This window comes from Marmota monax, unplaced genomic scaffold (genome assembly GCF_021218885.2).
Source record: "Marmota monax isolate L192 unplaced genomic scaffold, Marmota_monax_Labrador192_F-V1.1 WCK01_AAM20220418_F8-fsc00012, whole genome shotgun sequence".
Classification (NCBI taxonomy): domain Eukaryota; kingdom Metazoa; phylum Chordata; class Mammalia; order Rodentia; family Sciuridae; genus Marmota; species Marmota monax.
The window spans coordinates 18,837,227-18,864,692 of record NW_026695227.1 but is presented as its reverse complement, the minus strand read 5'-3'; the positions used below and the strand labels follow the sequence as shown (position 1 = coordinate 18,864,692).

Here is a 27,466-nt window from a genome sequence, read left to right as displayed (position 1 = left end):
GTTCCCGTTATTTCAAAGTAAATTGGAACATCTTTTCTTATTCAGCAGTTCTGGGAAGTCAACCCAAAAGTACATAATTCATAATATGGTATTGATAAAAGTCAAGCCATTTGAATTTTTCATAAAGGAGATAGAAAATCTTCCGAATATTCTATTATGGGCATTATGTACAATCCCAGTGAAAATGGATTTCAGGAGTGTTTTGTTCTTTTTTCCCTTGAAAATCAAATAGGTTTCCTTGGAAAAGTCTAAACATTATTTGAGTAGTGTACATGATTATAGATAAAACCATTTCCCAAAATCTCTCAATAGAACAAAACCTTTTATAAAATAAAAATTGATCAAAACACAATGTACTGAATGCCAGGTGCAGTGGTGCATGCCTGTAATCCCAGCAGCTCAGGAGACCAAGACAGGAGGATTTTGAGTTCAAAGCCAGTCTCAACAAAAAGTGAGGCACTAAGCAACTCAGTGAGACCCTATCTCTAAATAAAATACAAAATAGGGATGGGGATGTGACTCAGTAGTTCAAGTGCCCCTGAATTCAATCCCTGGTACCCTCCACCCCCAAAATTACTGAATGTGCCTCAAATTTATTTTGAGACAAAGTATTATGATAAATGAGGTAATGGGTTTGAAATGGTTCTCAAGCTATGCTCTTCTAGTTCATATTTAAAATATATATGTTCTAAGTCTAAAAGGATAAGTCTACCATTCTCTTTATGATAGCACCTTCAGAAAACATCACATAGAACATAGTTTCATGTGGAGATGTTCCATATACAGTATTGCTTTCCACACCCAATTTATTTCTGATGAAATCAACTGAATAGAGAGCAGAAGCCTTGGCTTTTTTTTTTCTTCTAGTGCTACTGGGGATTGAACCCAAGGTCTCGTATGTTAAACACACCCCAAATGCCCCCTTTAAAAATTTTTTTATAGTTGTATTTGGACAGAATGCCTTTATTTTATTTATTTTTATGTAGTGTTAAGGATTAAACCCAGTGCCTCATGCATGCTAGGCAAGCACTCTACCACTAAGCTATAGCACCAGCCTCCCAAGCCCTTTTTGTATTTTGAGACAGAATCTCACTAAATTGCCCAGGCTGGCCTCAAACTTGTGATCCTTCTGCCTCAGTCTCCTGAATAGCTGGGATTATAGGCATGCACTACCACACCTGTTGTGGTATAAATTTTATATGAATATGAATACATATGTGTATGTGTATATTGAATAGGGAGTGGTATACACATACACACAACTTCACAGGCAGTGATACTCAAAATTTACAATACTGTATATATGTACACACATATCTGCATATATATATATATATATATATATATACATATATACATACTACATATATATTGTATACCTATATATCTACACACACACACACACACACACACACATATTCCACTCTTTTGCTCCAGATAATTCAAGTGGATCTGACCAAAATATGATTACTGAATTATCACAGATAATTTTTATAGAACTCTAGCATTATGTTTTCCTTCAGTTATTAAGAACTGTAGTACCTTAATGTATTTGGATTTCAAAGAGAGCAGGCACTTAAACTATTTAAGATTCACTGTGCTTAGAATTAATAAATGTAAAACACTTGAAAGCTTTAAAATGATTCTACATTTTGGGGGTCATTATTTTAATCTCCATTTGTGAAGAACTTATCCAAGAGAGATTTGCTGAGTTAATTGTAATCTATCACGAAAAGAGTCACCTTATTTTTTTCCTATCATCTTCCTCTTTTATATCCCCCTGTCCCACCCCCCCCACCCCCCACCCCCCCCCCCCCGTCCCTGCCGCACACCAGGGGAGTGCTCTATCACCAAATTACTTCCCTAGTTCTTTCTTTCTTTATTTTTAATTTTGAGACAGGGCCTTGCTATGTTGCTGAGACTGGCCTCTAACTTGGGGATCCAGTCTCAGGCTCCCAAGTTGCTGGGATTGCCCTGCTTGCCTTTTAAATAAACATATTTACATGTATTGTGGACCAATAGAGTTTTTGTGAAAGACCAAGAAAAGATAATCACAATTAACATTAGGACTTCTATAGGAAAAGAAATCAAAGCTATTCTTAAACTATCAACTTCCATGAATTTCATTTTTTAACAATTTAAAAGGATGAGTTTTCTTGTGTGTGAATTTTAACTCAATACATAATTCTATTTTTTTTTAATATTTATTTTTTAGTTTTCGGCGGACACAACATCTTTGTTTGTATGTGGTGCTGAGGATCGAACCCGGGCCTCACGCATGCCAGGCGAGCGCCCTACCGCTTGAGCCACATCCCCAGCCCCATAATTCTATTTTTATTTTATTTTATTTTATTTTTTTTTTAAAATTTTGATATTTAATTTTCAGTTTTTGGCGGACACAACATCTTTGTTTTTTCTATGTGGTGCTGGGGATCGAACCCGGGCCACACGCATGCCAGGCGAGCGCGCTACCGCTTGAGCCACATCCCCAGCCCATATAATTCTATTTTTAAAATTAAAAATAATAATTGTATATATTTTGGGGGACATTGTGATACTATGATACATTTATGCATTGGAGGATGATTAAATCAGGCTAAATATAAATCATCTCACGTAGTTATCCTTTCTTTGTAGTAAAATATTTAAAACCTTCTCAACTCATTCTGAGACACTAGTATTACTCAGATACCCAAACCAGACAAATATATTACAGGAACTGAAAAATACATGCTGATTATCAATTAGGAATACAGAACAAAATACTAGTAAACTGAATCCAGTAACATAAAAAGGATTAGATAGCACAACGAAGTGGGATTTTTCCTAGGGATGTAACGTTGATTTAACATTCAAGAATCAATAAGAAAAATACACTGTTTTGGGTTGGGTTTGTAGCTCAGTGGTTGAGTGCTTGCCTCGCATATGTGAGGCACTGGGTTCGATCGTTAGCACCACATACAAAAATAAATAAATAAAACAAAGATATTTAAAAAATACACTGTTTTAATAGAATATAAAACAACATGATCCCTCAATACATGCAGGAAAAGCATCTGAGAAAATTCAATGTGCGTTCCAGGAAAAAAAAAAAAAGTCACCAATGTAGGAATAAAAGGAAATTTCCTTACACTGATTGAAGGCATCTATGAAACAACCAAAGATAACATCACACTTCTGCAATTCAGCTTTCCATCACTGTTGACAAAATATGTGAGAAAATTAACTTGGAGGAGGAAATATTTATTGCTCATGATTTCAGATGTTTCAGCCCCTGGTTGGCAGGCTCCATTGTTATGGGCCTGTGGTAAGGCAGAACATCATGGTAGAGAGGGCGTGGCGGACCAGAGCTGCTTACCTCATGGCAGCAAGAAAGCAAAGGCACAAGATATATATACCCTTCCAGGGTACACCTCCAGTGACCTACTTCCTCTAACTAGGCCCCACCCCCTACAGTTTCCATCATCTCCTAATAGTTCATTCAATTATGAACCAGTCAATGGACTACTCTGTTTTTGTTGTTGTTGTTATTTTTGGTACTGGGGATTGAACCCAAGGGCACTTAACCACTGAGCCACATCCCCAGTCCTTTTCACTTTGGTAAAAAGTTGCTAAGTTGCTTAGGGCTCCCTAAACTGCACTGGCTGGCTTTGAACTCACAATCCTCCTGACTCAGCCTCCCCAGCCACTAGGATTACAGGTGCGCACCTCCGTGCCTGGCTGGACTACTCTATTGATGAGATCAGGGGCCTCATGATTCCAGTCCCACTTCCCTAAAGCCTCATCTTTGGACATTGATGTATTGGGGACTAGGCTGGGGACATTCCAGATGCAACTATAATGAAACAATGGTGAAAAAGACTGAACCCTTTCCTGCTAAGATCAGAAACAAGACATGACTGATTGATTCGACATAGTATGAAAGTTCTTGCCAGGGAATGTAGGCAAGAAAATGAAATAAAAAGCATTTAGATTGGAAAGGAAAAAGCATAATTGTCTTTATTTGCAGAAGATATTGTCACAAGCCGTCCATGGCTTGTGTGTGGACTGTGTTGCACATCATAGCTTAGTGAGGGGATAAGTCTGGCATTGGGAACTTCCTGTGGCACCCCTATAGGGACCGACTGCCCAATGCAGGTGAACTCTCACCCAAGCTCTGCCAAGATCTCACACAGCACCTGAGCTGCATGTGACCTGCCAAGATGTCAATCCACCTGGTGACTACAAGAAATCACTAAGCAAGACTCTGCCCTTGAAACCTTATCCCTGCCTTTGATGTACCCCCTTAAATAAACCACCAGAGCCATCTTTCCTTTGTCTAATTCCAGCACCTATGTGGACTAGATCTATCAGGGGCTCTGCTTTATGTAAATATATTTCTGATTATTTGTGTTTTGTTCTTCACTAATTAATTTAGACTTTAAGTTTCCAGGTGGCTTACACCCTCCTTAAAGGAAGAGGAAGCCCACAATGAGACGCTGGCCATCTCCCCTGTTATGATATGATCTTGTATATAGAAGTTCTTAAGAAATCCACTTTTTAATATTTATATTTTAGTTATAGGTGAACACAATACCTTTGTTTTATTTTTATGTGGTGCTGAGGATTGAACCCAGTGCCTCACGCATGCTAGGTGACCACTCAACCTCTGAGCCACAACCCCAGCTTCAAGAAATCCACTTTTTAAAAAACTATTGGAACAAATAAACAAGTATAATAAGTTTGCAGGATACAAGATCAATGTACAAACCTCTATTATATTTCTACATGCTAGCAATGAAAAAAATCAAACTTTAAATTAATAAAATAATTGCATTCACAACACTATGAAAAATAATAAAATATTTAGGTAAAGTTTAATAAAAGAATGCTAAATGTATACTCTGAAAACCATAAAGCATTGTTGAAGGAAATTAAAGAGGTCCTAGCCAGGGATGGTAATACATGTCTGTAATTCCAGTGACAAGGGTAGGGGGGCAGACTGCAAGTTCAAAGCCAGCCTCAGGAATTTAGGGAGGCCCTAAGTAAGTTAGTCTCAAGATGAAAAATAAAAAGGGCTGTGGATTTAGCTCAGTGGTAAAGCACCCCTGGGCTCAATCTCTAAAACCAAACAAAAAAATCCAAACAAGATGATAAATAATATCCCCTGCTCATGGGCCAAAAGAGGACAATATTCCCAAAATTGAACTCCATATGCAATGCAAAACCTATCAAAGCCTCAACTGAATTCTTCACAGAAACTGACAAGCTGATCATAAAATCCACATGGAAATGCAAAGGCCACTGAATAGGTAAAAATGATCTTGAAAATAGTTCTTAGAAAAGGACAAAGAAGGTTGGGGATGGTGGTGCACAACTGTAATTCCAGCTACTCAGGAGGCTGAGGCAGGAGGATCAAGAGTCTGAGGCCAGCCTGGGCAACTTAGCAAGACTTTGTCTCAAAATTTAAAAAAGGATGGGGCATATAGCTTCAGTGGTGCAGTGTTCTTGGGTTTAATCCCTAGTACCACAAAAAGGAAAGGGAAGAAAAAGGAAATTGCAAAGCTTGCTACAAAGCAATAATAAGGTAGTGTGATACTAACATAAAAGTGAATATGTAGATCAAGGCAAGAGATCAAATCAAGAAATAGACTCATATCTGTAATAAACTGATTTATCAGTTTATTATCTGATAAACTGAGGTGTCAAGACAACTCAGTAAGGAAAGAAAAGAATAGTTTTCAATAGATGTTGCTTGGATAAGTGAAGGAAACGGGTCCATCTACAACTAAAAAATTACATATATATATAAAAAATATATTTTTTAATAAAATAAAAAATATATATTTATTTTTAAAAATTTTGTGCATCACAGAACACTACCAAGGTGAAAAGAAAATCCAAAGTATAGGAGAAAATATTTGAAAATCCTATATCTGATAAGAAATTTGCATCCAGGATATATTAAAAAAAAAGTCCTACAACTAAATAATAAAAAGAAATCACTCAATCAAAAAATGGGCAAAGGAAGTTAATTGATAAAAAATATTTATGGGGCTGGGGATGTGGCTCAAGCGGTAGCGCGCTCGCCTGGCATGCGTGAGGCCCGGGTTCGATCCTCAGCACCACATACAAACAAGGATGTTGTGTCCGCCGAAAACTAAAAAATAAATATTAAAAATTCTCTCTCTCTCTCTCTCTCTCTCTCTCTCTCAAAAAAAAATTACATATGACCAAGAAACACATGAAAAAATTCACAACATCATTAGTCCTCAAAGAAATGCAAATTAAGGGGCCTGGGGTTGTAGCTCAGTGGTAGAGCATTTGCCTTGCATGTGTGAGGCACTGGGTTTGGTTCTCAGCACTGCATATAAATAAATAAAATAAAGGTCCATTGACAAAAAAAAAAAGGAAATGCAAATCAAAACCTTGATGAAATGGCACTTCACATCTGCTAGGATGGCTACAACTAAAAGGGTATATAACAACAAGTGCTGGCAAGGAGGCGGAGGAACCAAAGCCCTCACACGGGGTTATAAAACGGGGCACCCACCAAGAAAACAGTCTGGCAGCTCTTTGGAAGTTGGAACAGAGTTACCATGTCACCCAGAAATTTCTAGAACTCGATCCAATAGAGAACATATGTGCACCCCAAAGCTTATAGGTGAATGTTCACAGCAGCATAATTTATTCATAATAACTCAAAACTGGAAACATCTCAAATGTTCATCAACTAATAAATGACAAATAAAATGTGATTACCCATGCCATGGAATATTATTGGCAATAAAAAAGAATAAAGTTCTGTTACAGGTTACAACATGGATGAAGCTTGAAAAATGTTAATATAAGAAGGCAGTTACAAAAGACAATATATTATATGATTCGTTTATAGGAAATGTTCACAATAGACAAATCTATAGAGACAGGAAGTTCACAGATTCACGGCTGCCTAGGGCTGGGGGTTTCTGGGAAAATGTAGAGTGACTGTTAACAAATATGTGCTTTCTTTCTTTCCTTTTTCTTTTTGGTACTATGGATTAAACCCAGGGGCACTTTACCATTGAGCTATTCCCCAGCCCTTTTAATTTTTTATCTTGAGACTAGGTCTTGCTAAATTGTTGAGGTTGGCTTTGAACTTGTGATCCTCCTGCCTCAGCCTCCTGGGTCACTGGGATTATAAGTGTGCACCACCACACTGGGCCCATGGTTTCTTTTTGGTGTGATGAAAATGTTCTAGAATTGACTGTGGTTGGTGGTTGCTCAACTTGGTGAATATACTAACAACCACTTTAAACAGATGGATTCTATGCTTTGTGAATGGTATCTCCATAAGTCCTGTTCTACAAAAAACACAAAACCAAACAACAACAATAAAAACTACTCAGAGGCTTTCCCTGGTTGTGATTACTAGATGCTCTTCTTATATTTACTGATATGTAATAGAAAAAGTAAGGCTTGTGGTACGAAGTTTATACAGACTCTAAAGTAGTTTAATCACTTAAGTGCTCAACTTGTACTAGGAAAGTGTCTCTTAGGTTTTAAGAACCAGGAACTGACCAAACATGTTCTAATTAACTTCATCCCATATTTGGGAGTAAGCTCTTGACAAGCAGAGATAATATTTAACTGATTGTGTGGGGCAGCTCCACTTGCTAGATTTATGACCTTGAACAAATGATGCAACATACAGCACCCTCGTCCCATCCCTATCTGTACAACAGGGATGACATGATCTTCCCCCTATGGTGGTTATAAGCACCAGCCAATTAAGCAAATAAAAATTGAACTTTAGTGGACATATAGAAAGTTATTATTATAACTTATGATCATTATAGAAAATATTAAAACTGCCTTTAACAGAATAGACCCAAATACAATATGAATCTATTTATTCTACATCTATGAGGTTCAACAAAATGTACTAACTTCAGTTTTACAGAAACATTGTTGTTTTCTCATACTACATGTAAAATTATCCAATATGATACTAAGAAATAAATCAATTCATTTAAAAAAATTGAACCTGTTTTCCTGCTCAGACCTCATGTGGATGTAAAGTTAACAGTGTTTTGTTTTTTTTCCAATTAAAAGAATAAATTTCAGCACAAGCACAAAGGACTCCTGAAATAGATGAAGTAATTTAGTTAGTTTTTCCAGATAGGATCTACTTATTTTGTTTCTAATAAAACTAATTAAGGTCCTGGACTGTCACTGGAAAATGTCAATTATAATCTGTTTGAAAGAGCAAGGTCCTTAGGGCAGCAAGAAGCCAAAATAATTTATTTAGTAATACCCTCAAATTTTCTTCTAGTGAATAAGGGATGATGCTAATTGAGCTGTTCACTATCGAGGCCTATTGTTAAGCTTACAGGGACTCCTAGATGAACAAAACATGTTTTCCTACTATGTTATTCTTATCATTTTTTTTTTTTTGTAGTGGTGGGGATTGAACTTGGCCTCACACATGCTAGATAAGTAAGTGCTGTACCATTGAGTATGTGTGTGTATGTGTGTGTGTGTGTGTGTCTGTGTGTGTGTGGGGGGGTGCTGGGGATTGAACCCAGGGCCTTGCACATGTGAGGCAAGCACTCTACCAACTGAGCTATATCCCCAGCCCTCTCTTATATTTTTTGTGCATAGGTTTCTGTGTGAAATGAAAGCTTGATTAACTAAATTTAAATTTTTAGATATTCCTGTACTTTATTCCATAATCTTAGAAGACATAGAGCAGTAAAATATTCACACCAATTTGCTCTGGGAAGAAAAGCACTCCCTAATTTCAATCAAGGCTTACCACCATCTACCCTTTCCCATAATTTTATGGTTTCTGTATTCACTGTTTATATAAAATGGTAGTGGAGACCTTGGCACCTCAAAAACTGATGGAGAGTTCCCAGTACAGTAATAATAACTTACAGTTTTATGAATGACACATAGTTTCATAGTTACCATCCCATTTGTTCTTCACAATTCTACAAAAGAGGCCTGGCATTATTACTAGGGCTTTAAAGTATAACTGTGCAGGTTGTACACAATGCAATTCTATAAGGAGGCAATATTTAAACTGTAGTCCCTGTAGATTTTTATTACTTATTATCATTTCCCAGCAGATGGCAGTATAACCTCTTAAAGAAGGAGACCAGGTTTTGTATTTTCTTTTTTCCTAATTCTAACAAAGGCATGGTAAGGGACCAGTGCTTTGCTAATGTGTTGCCTTCCCTCTTTGTGAAGGAGCTTCAGAGAAAGCAACTACCCAGCATTCCTGACATTCAAGGCAGAAAGATGCACAGGTCCCCTCCACCCCAACCAGGTTAAGTAAACACCTACAAAAGAGATAACATAATTTATGTGTATAGATGGAGACTTGTAAGACAAGAAAAGGCCAATAGGGTATGGCCTACGTATGCTATTTTTAAAGAGGTTCTTCTTTTTTTTTTTACAAAAATTTAATTTTAATTGACAAATAAAAGATTGTACATATTTTCCATGTGTAACAGAATGTTGTGAAATGTGGATACATTGTGAAATGGCTAAATTTTGAGCTAATTAACATATACATATATTGCATCCCACACTTATCATTTGCAAAAAAAAAAAAAAAAACTACTCTCTTAGTAATTTTTAAGAATAAAATGCATTGTTATCAGTTATAGCCACCGCATTGTACGGCAGACCTCTTGAACTTATTCCCCTATCCATCTAAAGAGATCTTAATCACAAGGAAGATAGTCTGAAAAGCTGCATATCACCCCATTTAAGGTGTTATATCCCAGCCTGTGCCCCTCGACATGATCAGCAGTAACTAAGCATAGGTGTTAGATTTGATGGCACACAGACTTCACTCAGATGAAATGTTTTGTATTCTTGCCAAAAGAAATCCTAAGAGACAAAGGGACTATGAAAATACCAACTGTCCCATCCCAAGTGTACATACAAAATTGCTTAACCGTGCAGCCCCAGTTCCACCTACGTTGGCCACAATTTCAATGTCCAAAAAGCTTGAAATAGAAGTTATATATAACTTGTTTGGTGGCAATATAATGACAGCCCTAAACTCCTGTGGAGCAGCAAAACTGCACCCAACCAAACGAAGTCCTTTTCATATAAAAAATGGTCCTGATTTTTTTCTCTTCATATGAATATTTGCATGCTTTACTACACAAATTTTAATACTAGCATTTAACATTTTACATTTAGCATTAATTTTTAACATTAGTATTAATTTTTTCCCACATTTTTATTGGTGCACTATAGATGGACATAATGGTGGATTTGTTGTTACATATTTGTACATTAACATTAATATTTTAACGTTAATATTATGTGATTGTTGGGTACCACATGTGGCCACATTGGGGATGACACAATATACACATGACATATGCAGCATGTAACCTTTCTATAGTCTGAAAATTGAATTTCAAAACACATGTGGCCTCAAGTATTTTAGGTAGCAATACTTAAGTGCATTTTATTGGAGTCCCTTCAGAACGTCTAGAACAGTACAACTCACAGTATGTTTCATGGCCCATCAGAACTGCTGTTGATCAGAATTGACATATTATTTTCAAGCTTCACATCAAATAATAATTTTATAATTTATTTATATGAATGAAACCCAAAAGAGTGCATAGCTAAGGAAAAACAATCAGATTATAAAGAAATCATTCATGAGAAGATACACTCTGTTGCCCTTGTACCAAAAATGTTGAATGAAAAATATCCCTAAAACAGTTGATACGGTTTTGAAAAAAATGCGGGGCATGGTAGCACATGCCTGTAAACCCAGCTACCCAAGAGGCTGAGGCAGGAGGACTGCAAAGCCAACCTGGGCAATTTAGCAAAAACCTGTCTCGAAATTTAAAGGGACTGAGAATGTAACTCAGTGCTAAAGCACCCTGGTACCACCCACATATGGCATCCCTGGTACCATATGCTAATTATGAGAAGATAAATGGTTACTTTGAAAAAAAAAATTGAGAGGTTAGTGTTGCTGGTGTGAGACCAGAAGCTATAAAGTCCTTCCTGTGCTGAGCCTGGTTTTCATTACTCAATTTGGAGCCAAATTTGTGATCCAAGGCCCGCCTGGGCCCCTCTACACCTTTATGAACTGTCCATGCTAACTGAGTGCTGATGAAAGACTTGAAGGCACACAGCTCTCTGGGATAAGGAAGGAGGGTGTATCCTGCAGAATTTTTCTCACCCTCATGTTTTGCAACACGAACATCCCTTTTCATATCAGGAGACTTAACTCTCATTTTCCACTCAGTTGCACGTACCAGTCTTGTACCAGGTGACAATTCTTGAGCTGATAGTCCAAAAACAACAGTTAATGCTAGTAGCAAGAATAAAAATACTTAAATAAATCAGGTGCTTCAAAAACTAAAGGCACTATGGAGTTGAAATAATAATAGTTCCAATAACTATTTACTGTGCACTGGGTTCTGTTCTAAGCAATCTACACATATTAACTAGCTCATACACCTTCACAACAATCGAATGAGGAAGTCTTTCGACTCCCTATTTAATGGAAAAGTAAAATGTTGTAGCTCCAAGAATAAATCTCATCTAGCAGCTGAGCGCACTTGAAATGTGTGGGACATTTTTGGTTATCACATGACTAAAGAGATATACCTGGCACTTTAATAGGCTGGGCTAGAGAGGCTAAACCTCCTTAACTTGGGAGACAGTCTCAGATAATGAGGAACTGTCCCAAATGCATACTTCACTCTGCTGAGACTTACTTGTTCTCTTTCTCTATCACTCATGAGAAGATAAACTACTCATCTTTTTTGGACTTTATATTTCTCAATTCAGATTACATTTAAGGTCAAGTGTGACAACAGCTCTGAGCTTTAACCCAATAAATGACTTGGTTAAAAACTACTGAGCTGTCCTATGCCTTGAAGCCCCACTTCCTCTTATCTTCCCCCCGCCAGCAAAATAAAATGAAGAAACAAAAAGGCTCAACTCACAATGGCTTTTTATTCCAAAGCCATCAACATGATACTTTCAGAAAATATACTAATCATAAGTGCTATTTAATTTAGGGCACACATTTTTATGAAAATAGGTATCGTATACAACTTTTTCAAGAAGAGGCATGTTTTCTATTTCTACCAACCTACTTGTATTAGTATAAACTGAGAAAAAGATATGGAAAAATATTACCCACAAAGAACTGGATTTTGTGTCAGGAGAAATGCTATATAAAACTGGTTTTCTTCCAGTGGTCATGGTCTCTTATCTTGACTCAAATTAAATATTGCAAAAACTGTCTTTTAGCAGCCACAAGCACTGGGGTGGTAAAGTGAAGGGCATGCAGTATTAAAAATAAACTTATTAACAAATTAATTTTATTTGCTCTCTCGTCTTTATTTCTGCTAGTTTCATTGTTCATTTCTTTGGAAGAAGAAAATTCGAAGCTCTGTTTGCTGTAAAATAAGTGATTGCTAGAGTCTTTTCTTTTTGTAATTTTAATTATTTATTTGTTCTAATTTGTTATACATGACAGCAGAATGCATTTCAATTCAAATATACAAATGGAGATCAAGTTTTCATTTTTCTGTTTGTACGATTGCTAGAATCTTAACAGCCTCAATTTATCAGCTATACAAGACGAACCTTGGAGGCATGAGACTGAAGATTAGTCCCAAATTTAACCACCTAACAAGCCAGATTCCTGGCTCAGTAGATCAATATGGGCCCAGCAATTTCAAATAAACCCCCAGGCTATGGCGGTACCGTTGTTCTACAGACATTTCCAATGGCACTGAATTAAGATTAGGGGGCAGGGCTCTATAAATAAGAAAGTCCCATCATAGTGAGATAAGATAAAGGCTCTCACTCTTCTGGATACATATAACTTGAAGATGTTAAAAATTAAGGTTTAGCTTATATTGGAATATCTAGAATCCTTTGGTTTCAGATTTACACCTGTTCTGTGTTTTTAATCATATAGTATCCTAGCCAATTTGTATACATAAAGTCCTTGTTGTTTTTTTATAGCTTAAAGTACTCCTGGGAAATGTAACCATTAATCTGGAAGCTAGACATACAGTTACTTGTGATAAAAAACTGCATTTTCTGCTGTTCCACTTGTGTATAAAGCTTTTAGAGTCTCTGTTAGTCAGAAATGTTAGTAAGAATCTGTTTTTTCTCAGAACTTTGTAGCTCAAAGAAATTCATTTGAGTGCCACATGATGTAGAGTTACACACATGAACATAGGAAAGTTATGTCTGATTCATTCTACTGGCTTTCCTATTCCCATCTACCTGCCCTTCTCCCCACTCTCCCCTAATCCAGTGAATCTCCACTCCCCCATCTCATAGTGAGCCAGCATCCACATATCAGAGAGAACATTAGGCCTTTGGTTTTTTGGAATTAGCATGATAGTCTCCTGTTCCATCCATTTACTGGCAAATGCCATAATTTCATTCTTCTTTATAGCTTAGTAATATTCCATTGTGTATATGTACCACATTAAGAACTTCATTCCTTAAAGTGATACAAATAAGAGATTTCTTTTCAACATTCCTTCTGTCGTATCCTTCTAAAAGACTGTGCTTTCAATTTCTACCCGAAGAAGCAACATTTAAAAAAATCAGCCTGGAACTAAAACACCAGAATCAGAAATCCCACCGCACACCACATGCAATCTACCATAGTGCAATGGACCCTTCTCTCAGCCCTAAGCAAAGTTCTCACCTGCATAAGCTGCTGCTTCAGCTTCTGAATCTCTGAAATGTTCAGCTCACTGAATAGGTCCGAGACCGGGTGCAGGGACTCCCCTTTCCTCAGGGTGGGCGCCCGGTAGTCTCCGTTCAGTTTCACCAGCGGCCCGTGGAGGTGCCCGTTCATCTTGTCGTCGTTGTTGGGCTCGCCCCCGTCCTCCGCGAACTTGAGGCCGTCGACTGAGATGCTGATGTGGTTGTCGCCGAGGGTGATGTACTGGGAGAGCTCCTTGCGCAGGCTGTTCTTCTGCTCCCTTTCGTTTTTCAGCGTCTCCAGCGCCTCCTCCAGCTGGTGCTCGGCGATCTCCTTCAGCCGGATGGCGTCCTCCAGCTGGCTGTTGAGCAGCACCGTCTCCTCCTCAAACCGCTTGATCTCATGCTTTAGGCCTTCGTACTCAACCTGAATTAGATAGGACAAAGAAGATTCATAAAACTAAAAGTTGGGTCTTACAAAACTGCCATCAAACGCTCTAGTGGACTTAATCACTAAAAAAGATGACAACATTCGTCTACAAAATGAACCATATACATATGATTTTTTTTTTTTCCAGATGCTAAGGATTGAATCCAGGACCTTATCCATGTTAGGGAGGCACCCTACCCCTGAGCTATACCCCCAGCCAGAAATAAATCATAAAAAGCAATAGTATTTCCTTAAGATAACAGAGGATGATTTCCTTAGAAATTATATATGTAATGAACACACACACACACACACACATATATAAAATTATATATAATTAGCATCTAATAGCATGATGACATTGTTGCTTTTTCTAATTTATTTTGGTAACAGAAATATGTATAAGTATATAATTTAATTCTTAGCAGGATGAAAAAGTTTTCTACTGTCCTAGGATTTCTTTTATAGGATCCTGTCGTCAAAAGAGGAAATTGTTTGCCTAATAAATCAGGAATGTTTTTTTGCTAATAATTTATCCAAATACAATCCATGGAAAGATTTTTATCATCACTGTTACTTTTAAAAATGTCATTATTTATAAATAGGAAACTTTTATACCCAGGGATAAATTAAGTTAAAAGAATACAATAAAAAAATCTCAATAAGATATGTTTGAGATTAAGATGAGAAAGCAAAGAAAGTTTATATAGGCTTAAGGATCAAATCTGAAAGAGCGCCTGTTATTCCAGCAGTTCAGGAGGCTGAGGCAGGAGGATCACAGGTTCAAAGCCAGCCTCAGCAAATTAGTAGGGCCCTAAGCAACTGAGAAAGATCCTGTCTCTAAATAAAATATGAAAAAGGGCTGGGGATGTGGCTCGGTGGTTAAGCACCCCTGGGTTCAATCCTGGTACAAAAAAAAAAAAAAAGAAAAAAAAAATCTGAAAGAAAAGGGGCAAGTTATCCAATAACAAAACATATCTATAGTGTTATCAATATAATATTCTTTTGAGATGTAATCAAGTGGAAGCCTGCTCAGACGACTTCTGACCATGAAAACCCACAGGTGACAGAGGTCTCTCTTCTGAGCTGCTGGGCCTTCCCTGGGACTGTTTCCTTGGCACTTGTCACATGTCACCATTCCATAAACATTTCACTTCTACAACTGCCTTGAAATCTGCCTGGAGAAAGTACTTTTTATTCACCAAGGTGTCCCTCATAGTGCTTCAATGTTCCTTCACAGCGTTTAAAACAAAATTCTGCTCTTCAATAAGCATTTGCTGAAAAACCGTGAGTGAAAAAATAAACTAGAAAAACAAAGACATCCTGCTATTGGATGCTCACATAAACTGTTTGGCTTTATATCTAACTTTGGTATTTATTAGTTTGAACTTAAATTTTAAAAATGGTTTTAAGAATTGAAAAGAGATCATAAACCACTACTTTTCACGTATTTTTATCCCCCTCACATAATCTTGGTGTGATCATTTATCTTGCAAATGTTAGAATACGGGTTTGGTGGGGATGCAGGTTTGGCTGATGTATCAGAGACCTACAGGAGACGTCTCAGTCAAGATGAAAGTTTTCCTCTCTCATGTAACAGTATGGAGGCAGACTGTCAAGACCAGTGGGGAATCTCTGCTCCAGGAGGTTATCCAGGAACCAGGCTCCTCCTCTCTTGCTGCCCTGACTTCTACTTGGTCCATGAGCCAAGCTGGCTTGCCATCTTGATCCTGTGCCTGGCAGTGGGCTGAAGTAAGTAAGGGGCACACCCTCTGCCTTTCCAGAAACATCCCATCATTCCCATATTGCTTTTTCTCATATTCTATTGGCCAGTTCTGATCCTACGACACACTTTAATGCAAGGGAGCTGGAAGCATGTAGTTTCTATTCTGGGCAGCCTTGGGCCCAATTAAAACTGGGAAATACAATGGGGAGAAATGAAAACCAAAACTCGTTGTTACAGAAGGTCATTGGAGCACTGTGGGGCATGGTCTGTAAAGACACGTGTGTAAAAGAAGTTTCCAGGAATACTAGATACATATGTGAATAAGCATAGTGGTATTTCATTAAAGAATGTGTTTACCACATTATACAGCATATAATAAACTCTGTAAGGCACATGAATAAAAGATGTTTTCAAGAATGCTATTTGTATATATGAATAAGGAGAGTGTTATTTCAATAAAAAGAATGTGTTTACCACAGTGTGGTGCCTGGAATACATTATGTAAAAACACCCTATAAAAGACATTTCTAAAGAAAAAAAGGTAATTAGAATTTCAACATGTCAGAGATAGAATTACTCAGAAGAGTCAATCAAGGAGATATATATCTATTATTTATAATGATAATTATAGAATGCTAATTGTTCTACCCTAAATATATCTTTGAATAAATATAAGGAAACATAACAGATCAATTCATGGCATACTACCAATAATTGTCCTCTAAAGGAAATTTCTGTGTTTCATATTAACTACATTACTTAGGATTGTGGATACTTGATGGGAGAATAAATTGCCTGATGGGGAAAATGCATAAATGAGCATTTAAATAGAATATAACAGCCATGATGACGTGCAAATAAAATATACTTGTGTGTATGTTTGTGTGTGTATGTGTGTGTATGTGTGTGTGTGTGTGTGCGTGTGGTGCTGGCCTGTGTGCCTACAAGTTAAATGCTCTACCTCTGGGCTATACCCCTGTCACTGAAATATGCTTTTCAAAATTCCAAGCAGTTGTTACCTAGCCTAAAGCATCTGATAATTTGACAGTCCCCAGCCACTAGCCATACTCCCGAATTAATGTGTTCCATGGGAAGGTTAAGAAAGGAACACCTGTTTTCTCAGTCTTTCAGCAAGTATTTGTGAATAGATGCTTAAAGAGGGAGTAAGACATGCTATTTAAATATTTTTAGAAAATAATAAATAGCTAATAGAAAAACAAAACTTCAGAAGGGAAAAATCCCTGGAACCAAGCATCTTACAATGGCAGTAGCTTTGCTGCTGGAGAAACCTGCAGCCGGGCTGGGGTACACAGCGTGTAGGGAGGATCAGTACAAAGTAAGTTTCAGACTGATTTTGTGATTGAATGCCATTTGTCTCTTCACAAAAACCGGTGGCATTTGTACACAAAATATTATGCTCAATTCATTAATTAGAGTATTTATGATGCTAATGTCTTTAAATAAAAGCCAATAGTAGGGGAAAACCCACAGCATTTCCTTATCTGGAACAGACTTGGAGCTACGGTGTACCCATGTGTCAGGGAATAAGCCCAAACAGCTTGTACAGAAAATTATTTTCAATTGATTCAACATTTAATTGGGGGAATTATCATCTGACATCTAGAAAGTAAAATTGAAGAGATGTAAACATTTTCCTCAAAACTCCCGAGTTTCCATTTCTGGTAGAAGGGTCTGGGTAAATGGTAAACAGTGATCAGCCACATTGATAAAATGAATTCCCTTAGAATCAGCTTCTAGGTTAATGAAAACAGGCAGGGTACTTTGGCAGTCTCCCAAGGACCCCTAATCCTGGCTCTAATTAACCCCTGAGATGAATCAGCCCACCACACAGGACCACAGGGAGGCTGTCTGCTCCTGTTCCTGTCTGAGCAGAGAAAAGGGAGGAAGGAAAGGCAATTTAAATATTTGTACTTCAAACAAAGTTCTCTCATTCTTCATCAGTGACAAAAACCAAAACTACACCAAAAATAAACAAAAGAACCCCAAAGTTCCCACCCACTCACACACAAAAGAAACACACACACACTCACACACACACACACAAAATCCTTCTCATTTTAAGAAGCATTTTTTGAGGGTTCTGGGGATTGAACCAGGACCTTGCACATGCTAGATAAGCGCTCTACCACTGAGCTGTATCCCCAGCCCTTTTTAAAAATTTTATTGTGAGACCAGGTTTCACCAAATTATTAAGGCTGGCTTTCAGCTTTTAATCCTCCTGCCTCAGCCTTCCAAGTAGCTGGGATTTTAGGTATGCACCACCATACCCAGCTGAGAAGCATATTTTTAAAAAATTCCTCTAAGTATTAATTTCTGCACTGCAAGCTCATTTACCCCAGACAAAATAAGACCTGGGATGCCTGTGTTAGGCAGTAGATAGTAATGAGCAGCAGAATACAAACCAATAGCATGGCATGGTCATGAGTTTTCTTTACTTTTTTTTTTTGTTGTTGTTGTTACCAGAGATTGAATCCACTAAGCCACATCTCCAGCCCTTTTCACTTCTTATTTTGAGACAGGGTCACACTAAGTAGCTTAGGGCCTCACTAACTTGCTGAGGCTAGTCTCGAACTTGTGATCCTCCTGCCTCAGCTTCCCGATTTGCTGGGATTATAAGAGTGCACTCTTGTGCTCAGCTTCTTTAAATTGTTTTTAAGGCAAATGAACAACTAAGTAACTTATACAAAAATAACAGGTGCACAAACCCTGAGAATAAACAGGTGGAAACAAAGGGAGCCAATCAAACAGGTCAAGAAAGAAAGATCAATGAAGCTAACTCCTGAGAGGGTCATTGTGAAGTTAGGATTTGTGGCCATAAGTTTCTCCATATATTTCAGAAGATAAATTTCTTTAATGACACAAGTGCACTAAGGTAGTTTGGCCACCAAATCCAGTCCCCACATTAACTTAGGATTGACTGACTTGTAGATGAAGCCACTCTGAATAGGAGGCCACCATGACAGGTCTGGAGAGGACCAACTAGGGTCAAAGACTCCACTGTCCAACACAAAGGAGGCGCTCAACACAGGACTGCGGAAGAGTGCGGAAGGTGAACCCCAGTTCCCAAGGCAAATGTGTAACAGCAATGAATTTGGAAGCCTCACTGTTTCCTTTGTCACTCTCTGCTCAGAAAGGACCCACCCTCTTGAGAGTGCTCTCTGCTTCAACCTAACTTTACTTTCACTAGAATAAAATTCTCTTGCATGGCTTTTCTTTAAATTCTTTAAATTTTCTTTTGCTGGGACACAAGAATGGAGGTTTAGAGCTTCAGCTGCCTACTCTCCTGTGACATGTGGGTCTGCTGGCCTCTGGTGCATGGGGTGTTCAGTGCTCAAAGGGGAAGGAATGAGGTAAAAACACATGGGGATTTCCTGATAACCCTTTTTTATGGGCTGAATCTACCCCCTGTTCTCATCAGTAGACATCTTATTTCCCCAGCAACTCCAAAGCTAAGTGGCAATGATCAGAAACCAAATTTTAATTGTGTCAATCCATATTTTTCTTTTGTCCTCTTAACTTTTCCCCCCTAGTGCTAGGGATCAAACCCAGGGCCTCACATCAGCTAGGCAAGAGATCTACCACTGAGCCAAATCCCCAGCTCATTAACTCTAAAAGTATATACTGGCTGTTTTCCAAGTTTACCAAGGTTAAGAATCATGTCTTATGAATTCTGGTACCTTTCCAGCCTAGTACAGTGCTGGGCACATAGTCGGGTTACCTGAACTGAGAGGTTATGATAGCATATAGACCAAAGTAGAGATTATGGCTGAGGAAGCTCCTTAAAAAAAATTTGGATATCCAAGTTGCCTTTACTTAACTACTCGATACAGCTGTATTCATAAATGGATTCTTCTCATATTACAGATTCAAGAATTCAATTAGTAATAATTATGCAAAACCACATTGCAAAACAATTAGAAAAAGGAAGCCATGTAAGCCTTACTACAGAAAAAAATTACATAATTATGTAAATGTACATCTTTAGAGTCGGGTACAGGGTACAGCTGAAAAAGAAATCAGGCACTTGATTTCTTATGCCTTTGTTCCTGCTGGTATATACTTTATAATCCCTTTCCTTCTATGATTTAAAAGCAATTTACCAAAAAAAAGGGAAAGGAGAGGGCTGGTGTTGTGGCTCAGTGGTAGAGTGCTCACCTAGCACGTGTGAGGCACTGGGTTTGATCCTCAGCACCACATAAAAATAAAATAAAGATATTGTGTCCGCCTAAAACTAAAAAATAAATTACACACACACACACACACACAAAAAAAAAAAAAAAAAACGGGAGAGAGGGAGGGAGGGAAAAAGGAAGGAGGGAGGAAGAAAGCAAAAAGAATGAGACAAGTGATTGTAGGGAGACCTTAAGCTTGTAGAATGAAATAGCCTACAGACCCAGGCTTTGAACTGGAAGTTGTCAGATTTAGTTTACTGTAATGGGCTTAACTTAACTGCTGAAATAAAATCAACAGAGTTAAAGTAGAAACCAAAATTCTCCTTTGTATCTTTATTAGTAAAGCTTTATTGTAAATTATACTCCTTATAGGTGTATTTTTTTCCTTCTATATTGTAGCTGAAATAGGAAAGTCGAGAAATCTCAGTACATAAATATTACATAAAAAGATTAAGGGATTATAAAAAAAATTTGACAAGCTCCTCCCTAAGAAATAGAGGTGATGGAACTAGAGTTGTCAGAATCTGTGGATCCATCTGTGTGTATCTAAAAGAAACCTTCTTAAATCTCACCTGGTTCTGCTTTAACGTGGACACTAGTTTCTGCAAAGTGATATTCTCTTCTTCTAGTTCAGTGTAGTCCTGAAGGAGCCGGGCCTCCCGGAACTTATATTCTCGAATTTCATCCTTCATCCGTATTCTCTGTAGCTCCACCATCTCATTGTTCTGAAACAACAGAAGAAACAATCAATATAAAACTTCCTTATTCTAGATTTCATAAAGTGCAGAGACAGTTCTGCTGTCAATAATAATAATAATGCCTCGTGGGGCAAAATGGCCAATTGCTTTTTCTGAATGGCAATTTAGTGATATCTAATTTTTAAAAATTTATTTGTTAAATTTTAATTTGTTATATATGATAGTAAAATGCATTACACTTCATATTACACACAGAGAGCACAATTTTTCATATCTCTAGTGTACACAAAGCAGAGCCACACTATTTGTGTCTGCATACATGTACTTAGGGTAGGGATGTCCATCTCATTCCACCGTCTTTTACCCACCATCCCTCATTCCCCGCCTTTTTTTGAGATGGAGACCTGATGTGTTTCCCAAGCCTGTCTCAAACTCCTAGGCTCAAGCAATCTCCCACCTCAGCCTTCCATGTAGGTGGGTGGGACTATAGGCATGCATCACTATGCCCTGCCTATCTGTCAAAAGTTTAAAAGCACATATATGTGACTCAGCAATTCAATGTCTAAAAATCATTCTTAAATATATTCTCATATAGGTAAACAAAAAGAAAAATTCATGTGTGCTTACACAAAGAATTAGAAATAGTTTAATTTTTGCTATTTTGAGGAATGATGAAATATGTATTCATTGTACACTACAAAATTATTTTTAAAAATGAGAAACAATGAGTGAGAATTCTATTTTGCAAAAATGGAAATATAGTTATAATATATAATTAAATATGAAAACAAGTTATAGATTAGTATGCATATTAGGATCCCAGGTGTGTTAAAAAATAAAAAAGTGTACACACACACACTCACACCACAACACTTTCATGTCATAAATATATTTGTAAGAATACCCTGCAAAACTGTCAATAGTGATTATTTAGAAGGGGTTGGATTACACAAGCCAAAGGGATGAGCAGAGGCGAACATTACTTTGATTTGTATATCCTTCTGGGTCATTTCAAAAGTTTTGACAACAAATATGTATTGCCAGGTCTTATGTGTAAAGATTCAGGATATTAATAAAGCAATTAAGGGCTGGGGTTGTGGCTCAGAGATAGAGCACTTGCCTAGCATGCATGAGGCGCTAGTTTCAATCCTCAGCACTACATAAAAATAAAAAAAAAAAAAGATATTGTGTCCACCTATAATAAAAAAAATAAATATTTTTTTTAAAAAATAAAACAATTAAGTAAAATATTTAAAATTTCCCCTAAACTTGTGTGCAAGTATAAGGTATGTTTTAGTACAAAATGTATAATGGGTATCTACACTTACACATGCAATATATTCATAAGCATGGAAAGAAGGGATATGTTTTCTTTTAATTCAGGATCCATGATATTATTTTCCTATTTAAACAAAGAGAAATATTACACATATTTTTAAAAGGTACTGTAGGAAGCAAAGACATTTTCTTTTTAATACTTTGATATCCATAAGGTAAAAAATGAATCATGACCACATTTGGCCTCTGGGCCACAATCTGCCAACTCTTGATATAATATTATATAGGGTTTACAATGGATAAAGTACTGTTATTTGCAACATGAGTGAATATCATTAATATATTGTTGACTGAAACAAGCCAGGTGCAAAGAGTAAACTGTATGATTACATGTACAAAAGGATTTTTTTGCACTTCATGCATCTTTTTAATAGAAATTAAATTATTCACTTAATGTATATAATGTAGTGTTTGTTCTCTAATCTAGCAGCTTTTTAACATTCACTTCTGAGTCTCATGGGAAATGTTTTTCAGCATCAAGATGTGGGTGGATGAGGGAGCAATGGTAGCATCAACTGAAAGGGTTGAAGTTCATCTGCAGCTAATAATATGGAAGAAGAAACACAGACCCATAATAGTATTATGCTTTATTAGGCCAAGATCAGAATTAACCCAATCCATACAGACTTCTTCTAAGCTGAGAATACACATGGAAAGAGAAGACTTTACTGAGACTAATAGCCTTATTACTAAGATTCATCAGGGGAGAATCCATAAACTATGGCAGGGTATCCAAGAATGCCCTCTGGTTGGCCAATGCTATCCATTTCAAGACTTCGAGGAAATGAATGCTGCCCAACTACATCTCCATGATAATCATTGAAGGAATCATGGCTCCTTTGGAGGGAATTAATCCATCTGAATTATAGAAATAGTTAGGTCTTTCAAGAATATCTCTGTTATGGACATATGCTCAATTCAATCATCACCATACAAGTACTGCTCACTCTCGTCCATCTGGTGGCTCTATATCATATCCAGCCACTAAGAGTTATGCCAGCAAAACTTCTCGCTCTGAAATTTCTTAGCCCATTCTTCATCATATTCCACTACAATATATAGCATATTACAGACCTCTCAGATTTCACTATTTTTTATCATGCATGATATCTACAAGATATGCTGAAGCCTGGGTCCCCTTGATTATGACGTTTCTCAGGGCTTGGTAGAAAACCAACATACAAACTCATTGTCTTAATGTCAAGCAATTAGAAATTTGATGTGTGCAGGGATTATTCTAGATTTTGCTAGCAATGTAGCATAAGAGTCATCCATAGATATAGTTCTAATCATTATAACCACTTGTAAAACAAAGTCATTTTCTGCAGCACCTGGTTTTCATTTATCCTTGAGGTATGGAACTAACTGGTGCTATTTAAGAGCTGACTCCTATCTAAATCTGTAATGGTCAAATTTGCAAGAGTTCCCAAACATTCATCACAAACTTCCTCTTCATCATTAGAGATCTGGGCTGCAAGGTCCCCAACAAAATCAATAAACACATTTTTAGTTGGTCCATCATGCTCGGAAATGTTTCTAATCATTTTCATCAGCAATTGATCCTTAAACTTCAGAAGCCTTTTCATGATATCTTCAACCCATTCCTTCAAAAAGATTCCCAAATAAACAACCTAATGATGCATCTCAAGGCCCTTGGAAAAGAAGAACAAAACAAGTCCAAAGGAAGGAAATAATTAAGATCAGGGCTGAAATTAATGACCTTGAGAATAAAAAATAACAACACAAAGGATCAATGAAACAAAGAGTTGGTGCTTTGAAAAGATAAACAAAATGGATAAGCCCTTAGCCAAACTAATCAAAAGAAAAAGGGAGAAAATCAAATTAATAAAATTAAGAGATGAAAAGGAAGAAATCACTACAGATATCTCAGAAATCCAGCAGATCATTAGGGACTATTTTGAAAACTTATATTCCAACAAATTGGAAAACCTAGAATAAATGGGTACATTTCTAGACAAATACAATCTGCCAAAACTGAATCAAGAGAACAAAACAGAAAAACAAACAAAGAAAAAAATTAAACAGACCAATAACTTGTAATGAGATATCAGCAGTAATAAAAAGCCTTCGAGGGGCTGGGGTTGTAGCTCAGTGGTAGAGCGCTTGCCTAGCATGTGTGAGGCACTGGGTTTGATCCTCAACACCACATAAAAAAATAAAACAAAATAAAGTAAAGGCATTCTGTCCATCTACAACTAAAAAAAACAACAACAAAAAAACCTTCGAACAAAGAAAAGCCCAGGACCAGATGGATTCTCAGCTGAATTCTACCAAACCTTTTAAGAAGGACTAATGCCAATTCTCCCAAATTATTCCATGAAACAGAAAGGGATGGAACACTTCTAAATTCACTCTATGAAACTGTTCTCACACACTCAAAACAGATAAAGATTCATCAAAGAAAGAAAACTACAGACCAATATCACTGATAAACTTAGACACAAAAATACTTAATAAAATATTTCAAATCATGTCCAACAACATATTAATAAGATTGTATACCATGATCAAGTTGGTTTTATTCCAAGAGATGTGAGGATGGTTTAATATATGCAAATCAATAAATGTAATTCATCACATAAACAGAATTAAGGACAAAAATCACTTAGTAATCTCAATAGATGAAGAGAAGGCATATGACAAAATTCTGTACCCATTCATGATAAAAACACTGAAGAAACTAGGAATAGAAGAAACCTACCTCAACATCATAAAGGCCATCTATGAAAAACCCAAAGCCAACCTCACAGTAAATGGGGAAAAACTGAAAGCATTTCCTTTAAAATCTGAGACAAGACAAAGATGTCCACTCTCACCACTCCTTTTTAATATAGTGCTAGAAGTTCTAACCAGAGCAATTAGGCAGGAGAAGACAATAAATGGGATAAAAATAAAAAAGGAAGATGTCAAGTTATTACTGTTTGCAATGATATGATCCTATACATAGAATATCCAAAGAATTCCACCAAAAGACTGCTAGAGCTAATAAACAAATTTGGCAGAGTAACAAAGTCAACATTTTTAAAAAAATCAATAGCTTTCCTATATACCAACAACAAATCTGCTGAGAAAGAAATCAGGAAAACAATTCTATCCACAATAGCCTCAATAAATAAAATACCTAGGAATGAATCTAACCAAGGAGGGAAAGACCTCTACAATAAAAACTGTAGAACATCAAAAAATTGAAATTTTTTGAAAGAACTAAATAATATCTCAGTAACGAGAGAGACCTCCCATGTTAATGGATAGGCAGAGTTAATATTGTTAATATTGTTAACAACCAAAAGCAATACACAGATTCAATGCAATCCCCATCAAAAACCAGTGACATTGTTCACAGAATTAGAAAAAACAGTCCTCAAATTCATTTTGAAGAATAAAAAATGCAGAATAATTCAAAGCCAAAAAAACAATGCTGCAGGCATCACAAAACCTGTCTTTAAATTATACCATAGAACTATAATAACAAAAACTGCATGGTACTGGCATAAAAACAGATACATAGACCAATCGCACAAAATAGAAGACACACAGACAAACCCACACATCTATTGTCATCTATTCTTTGACAAAGGTGCCAAAAACATACATTGGAGAAAAGACCGCCTTTTTAAAAAAAAAAATATATATTTTTTAGTTGTCGTTGGACACAATACCTTTATTTTACTTATTTATTTTTATGTGGTGCTGAGGATGGAACTCAGGGTCTCGCACGTGCGAGGCGAGCACTCTACCACTGAGCCACAACCCCAGCCCAAGACAGCCTTTTTAACAAATGGTGCTGGGAAAACTAGTTATCCATATGTAGAAGAATGAAACTAGATAGACCCTTATCTCATACCCTACACAAAAAGCAACTCAAAATAGACCAAACACCTAGGAATTAGACCAGAAACCATGCAACTCCTCATAGAAAATGTAGGGTCAACATTCCAACATGTTAGGCATAGGCTATGACTTTCTCCATGGAACCTCTAAAACTCAGAAAATAATGCCAAGAGTTAATAAATGGGATGGCATCAAATTAAAAAGCTTCTGTAAAACAAAGGAAACAATTAGAAATGTAAAGAGATAACCTACAGAGGGGGAGAAAATCTTTGTGACTTACTCTTCTGATAAGGATTAAAATCTAGACTATATAAAGAGCTCAAGGAACTTTACATCAAAAAAATCAAATAACCCAACTAATAAAATGGGCAAATTAATTAAAAAGATGACTTATTAAAAAAAGAAATATAAATGGCCAACAAATACATTAAAAAATGTTCGACATCATTAGAAATTAGGGAAATGCCAAAAAAAAAAAACCCAAAACTACACTGAGATTTCATCTCATGCCAGTCAGATGGCAGCCATCAAGAACACAAACAATAATAAATGCTGGAGAAGATGTGAAGAAAAAAACATTTTTACACTGTTGGTGGGAATGTAAATTAGTACAACCACTATGGAAATCAGTATGGCGGCTCCTTAAAAGACTAGAAATGGAATCACCATATGACCCAGCTATACCACTTCTCGGTATTTATCCTAAAAAAATTAAAGTCATCTTACTACAGTGATACATGCACACACATATTTATAGCAATAGCCAAACTATGGGACCAGCCTAGGTGTCCACTGATGAATAAATGGACAAAGAAAATGTGGAATTTTATTCAGTCATAAAGAAAAATGAAATTATGGCATTTGTAGGAAAATGGATGGAAAAATAAAATTTGTAGGAAAATGGATGGAACTAGAAACCATTAGGTTAAGTGAACTAAGTCAAACTCAGAAGTATCAAGGGTCATACGTTTGCTCTCATATGTGGATGCTAGAAAGGCAAAAGGAAAAGAAAGTTGTGAGTGGGGGCAGGACTCTTATGAAAAAAATCAAAGGGAAATCAGTAGAGGAAAGGAACCAGCAGGTGGGAGGCAGTAAATGCTGGGGACTGAAACTGGACAAATTATAATGTTATACTGTGTGCACATACTAATACGTCACAAAAAATTCCACCAATATATACAACTATAATGCATGAATAAAAAATGTGGAAGAATATTTTTTAAAAGTCCAAGAACATGCTATGTGGGTTGGTCTTCCCAAAACAGATATGTCCTGACTCCTAGAGTCTTTACAAAAGGGAAGGTTAAAATGAGGTTATCAGGGTTGGCCCAATCCAATAGACTGATAGCCTTATAAAAAAAGGAACATGGGCCACAGAAGCCAGAGGCAGACTACGTGAAGACACACAAGGAAAAAGACAGCCCATGATCACAGGCAGAGACCGGAGTCAGTCCTCTACAGCCTAGGAACCACAAGATCACCAGCACACCAGCGCTAGGAAGAGAGAAGGGAAGGTGGCCCCGGGAGCCACCAGAGGGAG

General features: G+C 36.9%; 1 protein-coding gene across 5 annotated transcripts in view; it reads right to left on the bottom strand.

Annotated features, from left to right (window-relative positions):
* Window positions 1-27,466, bottom strand: part of Bicd1 (BICD cargo adaptor 1) — a 229,598-nt gene that overhangs the window by 46,145 nt on the left and 155,987 nt on the right. For all 5 annotated transcript variants that reach the window (XM_046436115.2, XM_058576447.1, XM_046436111.2 and 2 more), the window contains exons 3-4: window positions 20,611-20,763; window positions 13,691-14,116 (exon numbers count right to left, since the gene is read on the bottom strand). In XM_046436115.2, the coding sequence (XP_046292071.1) occupies window positions 13,691-14,116; window positions 20,611-20,763 (579 nt within the window). The remainder of the gene's footprint in view (window positions 1-13,690; window positions 14,117-20,610; window positions 20,764-27,466) is intronic.